This window comes from Pelophylax lessonae (assembly GCF_965119305.1).
Source record: "Pelophylax lessonae genome assembly, chromosome: 3".
NCBI lineage: Eukaryota > Metazoa > Chordata > Amphibia > Anura > Ranidae > Pelophylax > Pelophylax lessonae.
Genome location: NC_138770.1, coordinates 475,859,164 through 475,873,091, shown reverse-complemented (window position 1 = coordinate 475,873,091; position 13,928 = coordinate 475,859,164). Strand labels below are relative to the sequence as shown.

At 42.3% G+C, this 13,928-nt stretch overlaps 1 protein-coding gene across 1 annotated transcript in view; it reads right to left on the bottom strand.

The window, feature by feature from the left end:
- The window catches only part of CAPN9 (calpain 9), a gene marked incomplete at its 3' end in the record, with an annotated part of 565,834 nt that overhangs the window by 17,095 nt on the left and 534,811 nt on the right, over positions 1-13,928 (bottom strand). Inside the window, exon 18 of the mRNA XM_082250935.1 lies at positions 4,394-4,510. Within this exon, the coding sequence (XP_082107061.1) occupies positions 4,394-4,510 (117 nt within the window). The remainder of the gene's footprint in view (positions 1-4,393; positions 4,511-13,928) is intronic.

Here is a 13,928-nt window from a genome sequence, read left to right as displayed (position 1 = left end):
AAGTGTTTGGAGGCAATTGCTAGCTGGCACGGCTGAAGTGCCCGTCTATGTAAGTGCAATATATATACTGATAATAAATAACCCCCCAATCAACACAGAGAGCATTAGATCTCCTTTATTTGTTTTTCATCCACCACATCCCTGGAGTTTGAGAGATTGGTTGGAGGTGAAGGCAGAGGTGATCACCAGGCGATTGTGAATACTGCTTTATGTGCCTGACTTGACTCATTTGAGTCTCCATTTGAGGTGAGCTGCTAATCTCACTATCTGTCACTGGAGCACTGAGAGTGAAGCATGCAGCACATTCTGCACAGATGAAGATTTGTTTATCTTTATATCACTGAAACTGCACTGTTTATTGGGACTTTTGTTATATTATTTAAAGTCACTGCTCACTTATTGGGACATTTTATTCAAGTGATTTATGATTATCACAATATTATTTGTTATCTTATTCAAGTGTTATTGATTTACCAGTATCACAGCATTATTTGTCACATATTTAAGCGATATTTTTATTCACTTAGCGCAGCAATATTACTTTATTGATTTCTGAAAAAAGACTGCCCTTCAAAGGGGATCTTGAGCTATATGCCTCGGTTAGATGCATAAGGGATGTATCCACAGCTAGGAGAGCCTCAACATTTTTTGATGTCCTCATGTTTGAAGGGATACAGCGTTGCAAATCTGTTCCTAAAGGAGACTGTCTCATCCCATTCTTAAGCTATATTCTCCTGAATTTCCTTCATGAAAAGGGAAATTCAGTCCCCCCTTCCTGACTTTCCTGAAAACTTTCCTCTGTTTACCCGACTGTAAACATCAGCACTGCACAGGGGCGTGTGCCTAGGGGAGACTCTGCCGACACCACTGCCCACTTCACAGGGACCCAGTGAACACCAGACAAGGCTGTGAGCCATAGTAAAAGCTGCCATGAGGACCAGCAGCTGGGCTTCCTGGCTTATGGAAAATTTAGTTGGCACACCAGGAACCACGTCCAGTCTCAAACCATACGCATGGACTGGCGGTCAGCCCTTTGGACAGGTCAGATAGAGGAGCAAGCCCAGGTTCTGTACATAGGAGGAAAAATGAGGAACGTTGAGACTGCAGGTGGACTGTGGAAAATTTTGCTTTTTATTTGGAAATCAAGGTCCCAGGGTCTGGAAGAAGAGTGGAGAGGCACATAATCCAAGTTGTATGAGGTCCAGTGGGAAGTTTGCACAGTCAGTGAGGATCCGGGGAGCCATGCCATCTACTGGTGTTGGTCCACTGTGGTTTATCAAGTCCAAAGTCAGCACAGCCCTCTACCAGGAAATTCTAGAGCACTTCATGCTTCTCTCTACTGACCAGCTTTCTGGAGATGCTGATTTCATTTTCCAGCAGGACTTGGCACCTACCCACACTGCCAAAAGTATCAATGCCTGGTTTAATGATCATAGTATCACTGTGCTTGATTGGCCAGAAAACTCGCCTGACCTAAAACCCATAGAGAATCTGTGGGGTATTGTCAAGAGAAATATGAGACACCAGACCCAACAATGCAGACGAGATGAAGGCCACTATAACAGAAACCTGGGCTTCTAGAACACCTCAGCAGTGCCATAGGCTGATCGCATCCATGCCACGCCGCATTAATGCAGTAATTCATGCAAAAGGAGCCCTGACCAAGCATTGAGTGCATACTATACTGTATATGGACATACCTTTCAGTAAGCCAACGTTTCTCTATTAACCTTCCTAGCGGTATTCCCGAGTGTGACTCGGGGTAAGATTTTTGTGCCAAAAGCAGTAACCCCGAGTCACACTCGGGGTAGCGCTAGGAAGCTTGCTGGATCCTGGTGGAGGTTTCACTTACCTTTTCTCCGGGATCCAGCGATGTATGAGAGCGGTGTCTGGCGGCGGATGTTCCTCTCCATCGTCTGTCAGCCCGTCTCCGGCGACGTGACGTCCGCCGGGGGGGGTGGAACCGGCGGCAAATTCAAAAAGTATAAACACCAAACACACTGATACACTGTAATCCTATTGGACTACATTCCCAAAATATAATAAAGTGACCTTTGATTTCCCCCCAGTGCTTTCTCCATTGCACTTCCTGCATTATTCCCATACTTTGTATCTGGATTATTGCAGAGCGACCATGGCCTCAAGCAAGCGAGCCGCAACATCAAAAGTGATGTATGACCTGCTGGGCGATAGCGACAGCGATCCCGAATCGCACGGAGAGTGGAGTGACAGCGATTCATGGGAAAGCTCATCATCCGACGAAAGTGAGTTTAGTGATGATGATGTGCCGAGCGATGTGCGTACTTGGTGCGTGATCGACTGCAGTACGGAGCACGTAGCGCCCCCAAGGTTCCCGTATACCGGAACGCCTGGTCTCAAAGTTGATGTTGAGGAGGATAACCCCTTGGCGTATCTGCAGCTTTTTTTGACTGATGAGGTCATCGAAAAAATTGTTGTGGAGACCAACCGGTACCAGCAACAACAAGCCGCAGCACATCGGTGGTTTTCCAGGAGCAGGATGTGGGAACCCGTTACCAGTGCGGATATCTGGAGATTCCTGGGCCTTATTATTCTGCAGGGAGTGGTGGGGAAACCCCTGCAGAAGTGGTATTGGACCACAAACAAATTATTGGCCACTCCTTTTTTTGGAACCATTATGTCGGAGTACAAATTTTCCCTTATAATGCGATATTTGCACTTTGCCAACAATGAGGATTTTGATGAAACATCTCATCCGGCTCCGAAGCTGAAAAAGATCTGGGACATTTATCAATTCATTTTGAAAAACTTCCAGCGGTCCTATGTCCCAGAAAGAGACATTTGCATTGACGAAAGTCTTATGGCATATAAAGGGAGACTTAGCTGGATCCAATATATTGCGTCCAAGCGAGCATGCTTTGGAATAAAATCCTTTATGCTGTGTGAATCCAGCTCTGGCTATATTTGGAACTCGGTCCTATATACCGGAAGAGGAACTAAGTTCAACCCAAGGTTCAGCAGCTATGGGATGGCAACTGCTTCAGTTCTGACGCTGATTGAGCCTCTGCTGGATCAGGGGTATTGTGTCACTACAGACAATTTTCATACCTCCCCAGAACTGTTTGAGTTCCTCCTACAGCATAAGACGGATGCTTATGGGACCGTCAGAGCAAACCGGCGTGACATGCCCCCCAGCTTTGCCAACAAAAAACTCAAGCCTGGAGAGTTAGTTGCCTGGCAGGAAGGCAAAATGTTGGCACTTAGATGGCGCGACAAAAAAGATGTCTGCCTGATGAGCACCATCCATAACACCGCCACTGTCATGGTCCATACAAAAGGGGGAAAAGATGTGCTGAAACCGCAACTGGCCCTGGATTACAATAACACCATGGGAGGTGTGGACAGAGCTGACCAGGCCATGACTTTCTATCCAGCAATGCGGAAACAGCAGAAGAAATACTATAAAAAAATTTCAGACACCTCCTGGAGCAGTGTTTATGGAATGCCTTCATTCTGCTAAAAAAGAAAAGTGACCGGCCTATGATCCATGCGGACTTTGTGTGGAAAATTGCGGAGCTGATTTTTCTCAGGCACCAGACACCAACTGTAAGTCGATCCGGACGCCGTGCTGCTGGTGTCGTGAACCCCGAACGACTGACCGGTCGTCATTTTATGGACTTCATTCCGCCGACGGAGAAGAAGACTGCACCCACAAGAATGTGTGTGGTGTGCTGTTCCAAGCACGACGATACCGGGCGGAAAATAAGAAAGGAAACGCGGTACTACTGTCCAGACTGTGATGTTGGACTTTGCGCTGTACCCTGTTTCAAAATTTTCCACACCCGGGACGGTTATTGAAGCAGTAAGAAGAGTAATATTGCATCCTTTTTGGGAAAAAAAAAAAATATATTGCATCCTTGTTTGACAAAAAAAAAATGTCAGTGTTTTTGATTACATGATTTACTATCATTTATTGAATAAAAAGTGTTATTTTTTGGAAAAAAAAAGTGTTGTTATTATTATATTATTATTTTATAGTTATTTATTTTAGGATTTTGTGTTTCAAACTTTATCATACTCGAGATGTTATAAAGAAGAACACACGGTAAAAAGAAATCATTAGTAAATAGTTGGTTTGGGCTGCTCATTCTCCAGAATTGCAAGCAAAATAATGGTACCGCTTTCAGCACCTAAAATTCGAAAGAATCATACTGCCAGGGAGGTTAAAAATCCTTTTTTTTTTATTGGTCTTATGTAATAATCTAATTTTCGGAGATACTGAATTTGGGGTTTTCACTAGCTGTAAGCCAAAATCATCAAAATTAAAAATGCTAAATAGTATACACTTTTTTTCCCAGGCTTGTTCTAAAGAAAGAAACCATATTTCACATATCTCACAATATTTTATACTCACTGCAACAATTTTCCAGACGAACCAAACAGTTCAGGTAATCATCAAATTCTATCTGGTAGTTGTCATTTGCATATCTCAAGACAATCAGTTGCAACACTGTGTTGTTAAGCTGAAAACCTAAAAATATAATTAAGTTAATTATTTTCTTAATTTGGTTTGTTTAAAGTTATATACATATAAGTGTGGCCAAGTTTTCTTTTTTTTTTTTTGTTTTGTTGTTTTTTTTGTATAGAGTAGGTTAAAATTTAAACCCCTGTCTAGTTTTTATAATTGTCAGGTGCTGCTAGGTAGATTCACCATTTCCATTTCCCATTTGTTACCACCAAGACCCAATTGTTACAGTGGTTTACAGTTGTTACCAAAACAGGGGCTAGCATTAAATCTTGCAGTGGGGATACCTCATCCGATGACCCCCCCCCCCATTTATATTATTTTATAGATACTGTATATAGATTTACAGATAGATACAGATTTATAGATCTATAAATTGATAGTTTACCATAAGGTAAAGATTCAGGTCTTTGTTACTTGCCAAATTTCCCATAATCAGTTTAAAGTAAAACTCAAACACTGCAAGACAGTGATACTGAACTTCTTAGCATGGGGAATTTCTCCAAGGGGACAAAGATAGCAAAAATAAACTAAGAAGGGGTTTAAACCTTCTCTACTCTATCCAAAAGGTTTTGTCTACGTAGCATATATATATATAATCTAAACTATTTAAAGTATTTAAAGTCCACACTAGATTAGGATGACACATATTCAAATCCATCAAGTTTAAGCAGTTTCTGCAGTTTTGGTACAGAGGAAGAAAAAGAGAAGGGTTAATATTAATCATTAAACATTAAGGGGGAATAATTTCCCCAAGTTATCGTAAAAACACACCCTGTGCATAAAAATAAAAAGTAGAAAATCCCTTACTCCCGTAAAACTTCCAACCTTTAAGGGGATTTTCCCAATAAAAAGAAAAAACTGATAGTGATTCTGTGAAGTATATATATAAAGGAAAAAAAAAAAGGGGGGGGTAGGGGAGACAAAAAATCTCCCCCCCCCCCCCCCAACCAACCGATATCCATAGCGAGTATCCAACCAGCCTCCCATTTATAGTAGCAACCAGGAAATCATATGAATACAAATCCCAATATCATATATCAAAGTTGTAGTGGTATTACTAATACCTATTGTTTAAACTGAGTACCATGGTAAAAGCAATAACTATTGACATATAAATAGTGCAGATGGTTATAGTTATAATATTTATCTTGTACCTCTTTAACTATATAGTTATAATAGATAATCATGGCTCATTATAGGCGATAAAGTTTTGAAAATATAGAGTGTAAGGTATAAAGTATAAAGTCTAAAGTATAAAGTATAAAGTATGAAGTATGAGGCACCTGGATAAGTCAAATAGCTGTAAGGCGGGAAAAAGTTTCGGAGTGCCGAAAAAGGTGCCAAGGCCTCCACACCAACTGTCTTATCTGAGGCTATGGCTACTGATTCCTCCATATTATAAATATCATTGACTGTAAACAGCCACTCCCTAACAGAAGGAGGGGTAGTTGATTTCCAATACCTCGGTATTAGCAACTTTGCAGCATTCAAAAGGTTACATAGTTACATAGTTAGTGAGGTTGAAAAAAGACAACAGTCCATCCAGTTCAACCTATGATGTGTGTGTGTGTGTTTGCTTTTAACATTGTATACCCCTGTATGTTGTGGTCTCTAAGGTGACCATCTAGCAGTTTTTTGAAACTATCAATGCTCCCTGCTGATACGACTGCTTGTGGAAGAGAATTCCACATCCTTACCGCTCTTACAGTGTAGAACCCCTTACGCATTTTAAGGTTAAACCGCTTTTCCTCTAGTTTTAGTGAGTGGCCCCGCGTCTTATTGTATTCCCTTACTCTGAATAGTTTGTTCCTTATGCTAGGGTCACCAGTACAGTATTTGTACATTGATATCATATCCCCCCTCAATCGTCTCTTCTCCAGAGAGAATAAGTTCAGTGCTTGTAGCCTTTCCTCATAGCTGATGTCCTCCATTCCCCTAATTATTTTTGTTGCCCTTCTCTGGACTCTTTCCAATTCCAGCACATCCTTCCTGAGGACCGGTGCCCAGAACTGGACAGCATACTCCAGATGTGGCCGGACCAGAGTCTTATAGAGAGGGAGGATAATGTCTTTATTTCTGGAGTGAATCCCCTTTTTTATACATCCCAGTATTCTGTTGGCTTTACTTGCAGTGGCTTGGCATTGCATGCCACTGCCAAGCCTGTTGTCTACCAGTACCCCCAAGTCTTTTTCCATCTTAGACTCACCCAGAGGTTCCCCCCCTAGTGAGTAGCTTGCTTTCTGGTTTTTGGCCCCCAAGTGCATTACTTTACATTTTTCAACATTAAACCTCATCTGCCATGTAGTTGCCCACCCCGTTATTTTGTTCAGGTCTGCTTGTAAGGTTTCCACATCCTGCATAGAAGATATTGGCATGCCTAGTTTAGTATCATCTGCAAATACCGAGATTGTACTAGATATCCCCTCCTCTAGATCATTTATGAATAAATTAAACAGGATTGGTCCCAGGACCGAACCCTGGGGGACCCCACTTTCCACACCCGCCCAATCCGAGTACTCCCCATTAATCATCACCCTCTGGACTCTCCCCTGGAGCCAGTTCTCTATCCAGGTACTCACCTTATGGTCCATACCTACCTTCCTTAGTTTGTACAGTAAGCGTTTGTGGGGAATGGTGTCAAAGGCCTTTGCAAAGTCCAGATACACCACGTCCACCGGCTTACCTTTATCTAGGTGGCAGCTCACTTCATCGTAGAAGGTTAATAGATTGGTTTGGCAAGAACGATTTTTCATAAATCCATGCTGATTGCTACTAATAATACAGTTTTCATTACTAAAGTCTTGTATGTGGTCCCTTAACATCCCCTCCAAAATCTTGCAGACTACAGATGTTAGGCTGACCGGCCTATAGTTCCCCTGGATACACCTCGGCCCCTTTTTAAATATTGGTACCACGTTGGCTTTTTTCCAATCAGCTGGCACCATACCCATCTGTAAACTATCCTTAAAGATCAAGAATAAGTGTCTGGCAATCACCTGGCTGAGCTCATTAAGAACCCTCGGGTGCAAGCCATCCGGTCCCGGTGATTTATTTATGTTAAGTTTCTCTAGTTTAGTTCTAAGTCTATCTTCTGTTAGCCATGGCGGCACTTCCTGAGGTGTGTTGTTTAGTTTGGCCTTACAAGCTAGGTTCGTGTAGCCCCCCGATTCTTTTGTGAAGACTGAAGAGAAGAAATTATTTAACACTTCCGCCTTTTCTCTGTCCTCAGTGGCCATATTACCTTTGTCATCTTTTATGGGGCCAATGTGTTCTGGCCTCGCTTTCTTACTGTTTATATACTTAAAGAACTTCTTGGGGTTCTTTTTACTCTCCTCCGCTATATGTCTCTCGTGTTCTATTTTAACCGCCCTGATTTCGCCTTTACATTTCTTATTACACTCTTTGTAATAATTAAATGCTGCGAATGACCCCTCAGTCTTGTATTTTTTGAAGGCCTTTTCTTTAGCACTAATATGCATTTTTATGTTGGAGTTTAGCCACCCAGGGTTTAATTTTGCTCTTTTAAATTTATTTCCCTTTGGAATGCACTGGTCAATCCCCTTGTTAAGTATGCTCTTGAAGCACTCCCATTTTTCCTCCGTGTTCTTTGTTCCCAGGGTTCTATCCCAATTGATATTTTCTAGCATCGAGCGCAGTTTTGGGAAATTGGCTCTTTTGAAATTCAGCGTCCTTTTATTACCCCTCTGCCTCCTATAACTGCAATTAATAGGTGACAAACTATAGATTTTTTTGTACATCTGCAATGTGAAGTAGGGATGATCGAACTTTTGAAAAGTTCGGTTCGACCAGAACACCCGAATTTCCCGAAAGTTTGGTTCGGATTCCCGAACCCCATTGAAATCAATGGGACCTGAACTTCTGGAATCAAAAAACACAATTTTGAAGCCCTAAAACCCAATAAATGCCCCTAAAAAGTGCCTAGGGTTCTGGGTCATGCCCCAGGGACTATGAATCAGGCAAAAAAAAGTTCTTAAAAATTTTTGATAGAGAGACAATTATTGAAAAAATTATTGAAAAAAAAAATTAGATTTCTTTGGATTTAGTGTCTGGAGGGTCTAAAAATTGTACCTGTGAAGTTTCAGCTCTGTAGCATGTCCAGAACCAGAAAAAAAAAACAGATTATTTTTCTTAGAATTTCAGTAGCGCAGGGATGGTGTTACTCTCCTTTCACATCTGGGCGTTTTTGTTTCAGGTGTTTTTTGGGCGTTTTTTGAAGGCGTTTGGAGGCAGGCATGACATCTGAACTTCTGTATAGGGGTATATATATATATATATTTTATATATATATATATATATATATATATATATATATATATATATATATATATATATATATATGTATGTGCGTGTGTGTGTTTATATACACATATATATATATATATATATATGTATAGATGTATACCCCTAACCCTAAACTACACTACGGTCACCCTGGCATGGCAGAGTCAGGTCACCCTAAACTACACTACGGTCACCTTGACATGGCAGAGTCAGGTCACCCTAAACTACACTATGGTCACCCTGACACTTAAAAGTATCCCTACAAAAACTAGATTATTGAATCTAACTATAGTGGTATATAGTACGCTAACTACACTGCATATCCCTTTCCTCACACTAAAAGAACAGCTCCATACAGCAGAAGATAATTGCAAAATGAAACTGGAGCTTTACAAGCAGCAGGAGAAACACAAATGCTTCCACTCTCTTCCACAGCCTCTGTATTACAGTGCTAGAGGTTTGGCGGGGCTATGTTATATACTGGGGGGCGTATTCACTCCTGACTGGCCTCTGGACCCCATAGTCACTCCAATCACATTCCTAGCAGACTCCTGCCCCCTCAATTGGCTTTTACTGACGTTTCTGGGCCAATCACTGGCTTTTAAAGCCCAGTTCCTGTCCCATTGCATTTTGGGCGGTTCTGGTGACCGAATTCCGAACTTTTACCGCAAAAAGTTCAGAATTCGGCCGAATTTCGAACACCCAATGTTTGGGTCGAACCGATGGTCGAACCGAACCGTTCGATCATCCCTAGTAGGCAACATTCAGTGTTAAGTGGAATAGATGAGCCAGCAATTTCAACAATCAACTCACGAATACGAGTCCAGAAAGCAGAGATTTTAGAACACTGCCACCATATAGGGTACAGTGTTCCGAATTGATTGGCCACATCTCCAACATACCTCAGATGTATTTGGAAACCATTTGTGAAGCTTATCTGGGGTCGCATACCAGTGAGTAAGGAGCTTGTATGCATTCTCTTGGAGTCTAGTGCTCCTTGAACATTTATGTGTCATAATGCATGCTGTAGTCCATTTTTCATCTGAAATTGATATTTGCAAAGATTTTTCCCATTGATTCCTGAAAGTATCAGGTTTAATTTTTGCACTGGAAAGTAACAATGCATAAGCGTAAGAAGTTACTTTCTTATATGGTGTCGGGACATGCATATTTGTTCAAAAGATGAAAGTTGTCTGCCACATGCGGATTTCCGTATAGGCTCATTAAGAAAATTATGAAGTTGTAAGTATGACCAAAAAGGTGTTGCATTTTGTGTGTGCTTAACCACTTCAATACCGAGTCATTGTAAAATGACGTCGGCAACATGGCTTTAGCGATCCGGGCCGCCGTCATATGACGTCGCCCAGATCTCCCCGCTACTGCGCGCCCCCGGGGGCGCGCAGCGCAGCGATCGGGGGTGAGGCTCGTCCCTCGGACTGAGCCCAACCCCGATCAAGGTAAACAGCCAATAAAATTGGCTGTTTACCACGTGATCGGCTGTGTTAATCACATCCGATCACATGAGCGGCTCCAGCGCGAGCCGCTCGTTCCTTTCTTAATGCGCGCCCCCCGGGGGCGCGCAGCGCGGCGATCGGGGACGAGGCTCGTCCCTCGGACAGAGCCCATCCCCGATCTAGGTAAAGAGCCAATGAAATCCAATCAGCCGGTCACAAATGTCATCAGAGAACACGGTAACTAGTTGTCACCGTGTTCTCCTCCTCACACACTGATCCTGTGTGGGGAGGAGATTGTGGTAACAGCTAGTTACCAAGTACAGTGCACCCCAACCACACTGATTGCCCCCCCCAATAAAAAGCACCTGTCACTAGCCCATCAAAGTACCCGAGTACCTGTCACCAGCCCATCAGGTACTCTGATGACAGGTACTCGGGTACTCTGATGGGCTGATGACAGGTACTCGGGTACTCTGATGATGGGTACTCAGGTACTCTGATGGGCTGGTGACAGGTACTCGGGTACTCTGATGATGGGTACTCGGGTACTCTGATGACAGGTACTTGGGTACTCTGATGACAGGTACTCGGGTACTCTGATGACAGGTACTCGGGTACTCGGGTACTCCGATGACGGGTACTCGGGTACTCTGATGACAGGTACTCGGGTACTCTGATGACAGGTACTCGGGTACTCTGATGGCAGGTACTCTGGTACTTTGAGTACCCGTCACCGGAGTACCCGAGTACCCGTCATCGGAGTACCCAAGTACCTGTCACCTACCCATCAGAGTACCCGAGTACCTGTCACCTACCCATCAGAGTACCCGAGTACCTTCCACCTGCTCATCAGAGTACCTGACACCTGAAGTACCCGAGTACTTGCCACCTGCTCATCAGTACCCATCACTACTCATCAGTACTCATCAGTACCCATCAGTACCTATCACCTATCAGTATCAGTACTGATCACCCGTACCCATCAGTACAGTATCAGTATCACCTATCAGTATCAGTACTACTCATCAGTATCACCTGCCTGTCACCTGCCCATAAGAGTACCTGAGTACCTGTCACCTGCCTATCGGAGTACTCGAGTACCTGCCACTTGCTCATCAGTACCAGAGTACCTGTCACCTGCCGAGCAAAGTACCCGAGTACCTGTCACCCTTCATACAGCCACCATGTCTAAGTCCAAAAAGGTTTATATATGTCCTCCGTTTAAACCTAAATACCGGTGTTATGGCAGCAGATAGCTGCCATAACCCTGGTATTTTTTTAAACGGTGGACGGTTGGCTTTCCGATAAGGGTGGTCCCAGCGGCGGATTCGCCGCGGGATCACCCTTCCGGGGGGGCGGAAGAGGTGCCCCCCCTCCCCTCCCGCCGCATTCTGGTCCTTTTCCCCGCTTACCGGACCCGCCGGCAGCGGGGAAAACAAATCGGGTCCCAGATCCTCACAGACAGGATGTCGAACAAACGTCGTTGCCTAGCAACCAGTTTAAAGGTCCCTTTTTTTTTTCATTTTATTTAATTTTTTTTTATTTTTTTTTTTCTATCTTTTAGTGTACTTGTGAGATCTGAGGACTTTTTGACCCCAGATCTCACAAAAAAGAGGTCCTGTCGTGCCTTTTTCTATTACAAGTAATGTTTACATTTCTTGTAATAGAAATAAAAATTATCAATTTTTTTTTAAAAAAAAAACAGTGTAAAAGCGCCCTGTCCCCGCGAGCTCGCGCACAGAAGCGAACGCATACGGAAACCCCGCCCACATATGTAAACAGTGTTCAAACTACACATGTGAGGTATCGTCGCGATCGTTAGAGCAAGAACAATAATTTGAGCCCTAGACCTCCTCTGTAACTCTAAGATAGCAACCTGTAGAAATTTTTAAAATGTCGCCTATGGGGATTTTTAAGTACCAAAGTTTGTCACCATTCTGTGAGCGTGCGCAATTTTGAAGCATGACATGTTGGGTATCTATTTACTCGGCGTGACATTATCTTTCACATTATGGAAAACAATTGGGCTAAAAAAGTGATTTTTTTCCCAAAAAATTGCGTTTGGAAGACCGCTGCGCAAATACGGTGTGATAAAAAATATTGCAATAATCTCCATTTTATTCTCTAGGGTCTCTGCTAAAAAAAAATATATAATGTTTTGGGGTTCTAAGTAGTTTTCTAGCAAAAACAACTGATTTTAGCTTGTAAACACCAAATGTCAAAAATAGGCCTAGGCAAGTGGCTAGGATGCATGATGATGCTCCTTGGATGTTGGGCCCCTCTATATGGCTAGGCTGTGAAAAAGTCTCACACATGTGGTATGGTCATACTCAGGAGGAGTGGCAGAATGTATTTTGGGGTGCCATTTTTGCTATGTACATGCTATGTGTTAGGAATATCCTATAAATTGACAACTTTGTGTAAAAAAAAAAAGTTTTTATTTTTTCCCACATTTTCCAAAAACTTGTGGAAAAAAATGACATGTTCAAAGGACCCATAATGCCTCATAGAATATACGTTGGAGTGTTTGCTTTCCAAAATGGGGTCATTTTGTGGACTTTTCCATTGTATTGCTGCTCTAGGGCCTTGAAAAGTGTGATAGGTAGTAAGAAAGTTTTATGTGTATTTATGCTTCTAAAACGCCTTATGGTGCTACTTGGACGTGGAGTAGCTTGTAAACACCAAATGTCAAAAATAGGCCAAGGCAAGTGGCTAGGATGCACGATAGTGCTCCTTGGATGTTGGGTCCCTCTATATGGCCAGGCTGTGTAAAAGTCTCACACATGTGGTATCACCATACTCAGAAGGAGTAGCAGAATGAATTTTGGGGTGTCATTTTTGCTGTGTACATGCTATGTGTTGGAAATAGCTTATAAATTGACAACGTTTTGGGAAAAAAAAGAAAAAAAAAATATTTTCTTCATTTTCCCAAGAATTGTGGGAAAAAATTATAACTTCAAAAAACTCACCATGCCTCTTACTAAATACCTTGGACTGTCTACTTTACAAAAAGGGGTCATTTGGGGGGTATTTGTACTGTCCTGACATTTCAGGGCCTCAAGAAAGGAGATAGGCCATCAGTACATGGTGTGATCAATTTTCAGTAATTGGTACCATAGCTTCTAGACTCAATAACTTTCACACAGACTAAATAATATACACTAATTTGGGTTAATTTTACCAGAGATATGTAGCAGTATACATTTTGGCCCAAATGTATGAAGAAAAATGAATTTTTTGCAAAATTTTATAATAGAAACTAAAAAAAGTGTTTTTTTTTGCAAAATTTTTGCTCTTTTTTTGCTTATATCACGAAAAAAAAAAAACCCCAGTTGTGATCAAATACCACCAAAAGAAAGCTATATTTATGTGAAAAAAATGATAAAAAATTTTGTTTGGTTACAGTGTAGCATGACTGAGCAATTGTCATTCAAAGTGTGAGAGTGCTGAAAGCTGAAAATTGGTCTGGGCAGGAAGGGGGTCTTATCTAAAGCGTTGAGCCATAGATCAAAGTAACCCGGTGGAAAATCAGAGTTATTTGCCACAGGTATAAGGGGTCCCGGCGAGCTCGAGAAACCATGATGTTTAATGGTTTTATGGAACACTGCAAGCGTCTGTCTTGTCAAGGTGTGGGATTTCACTGTAGCATGGCAGGCATCCAATTC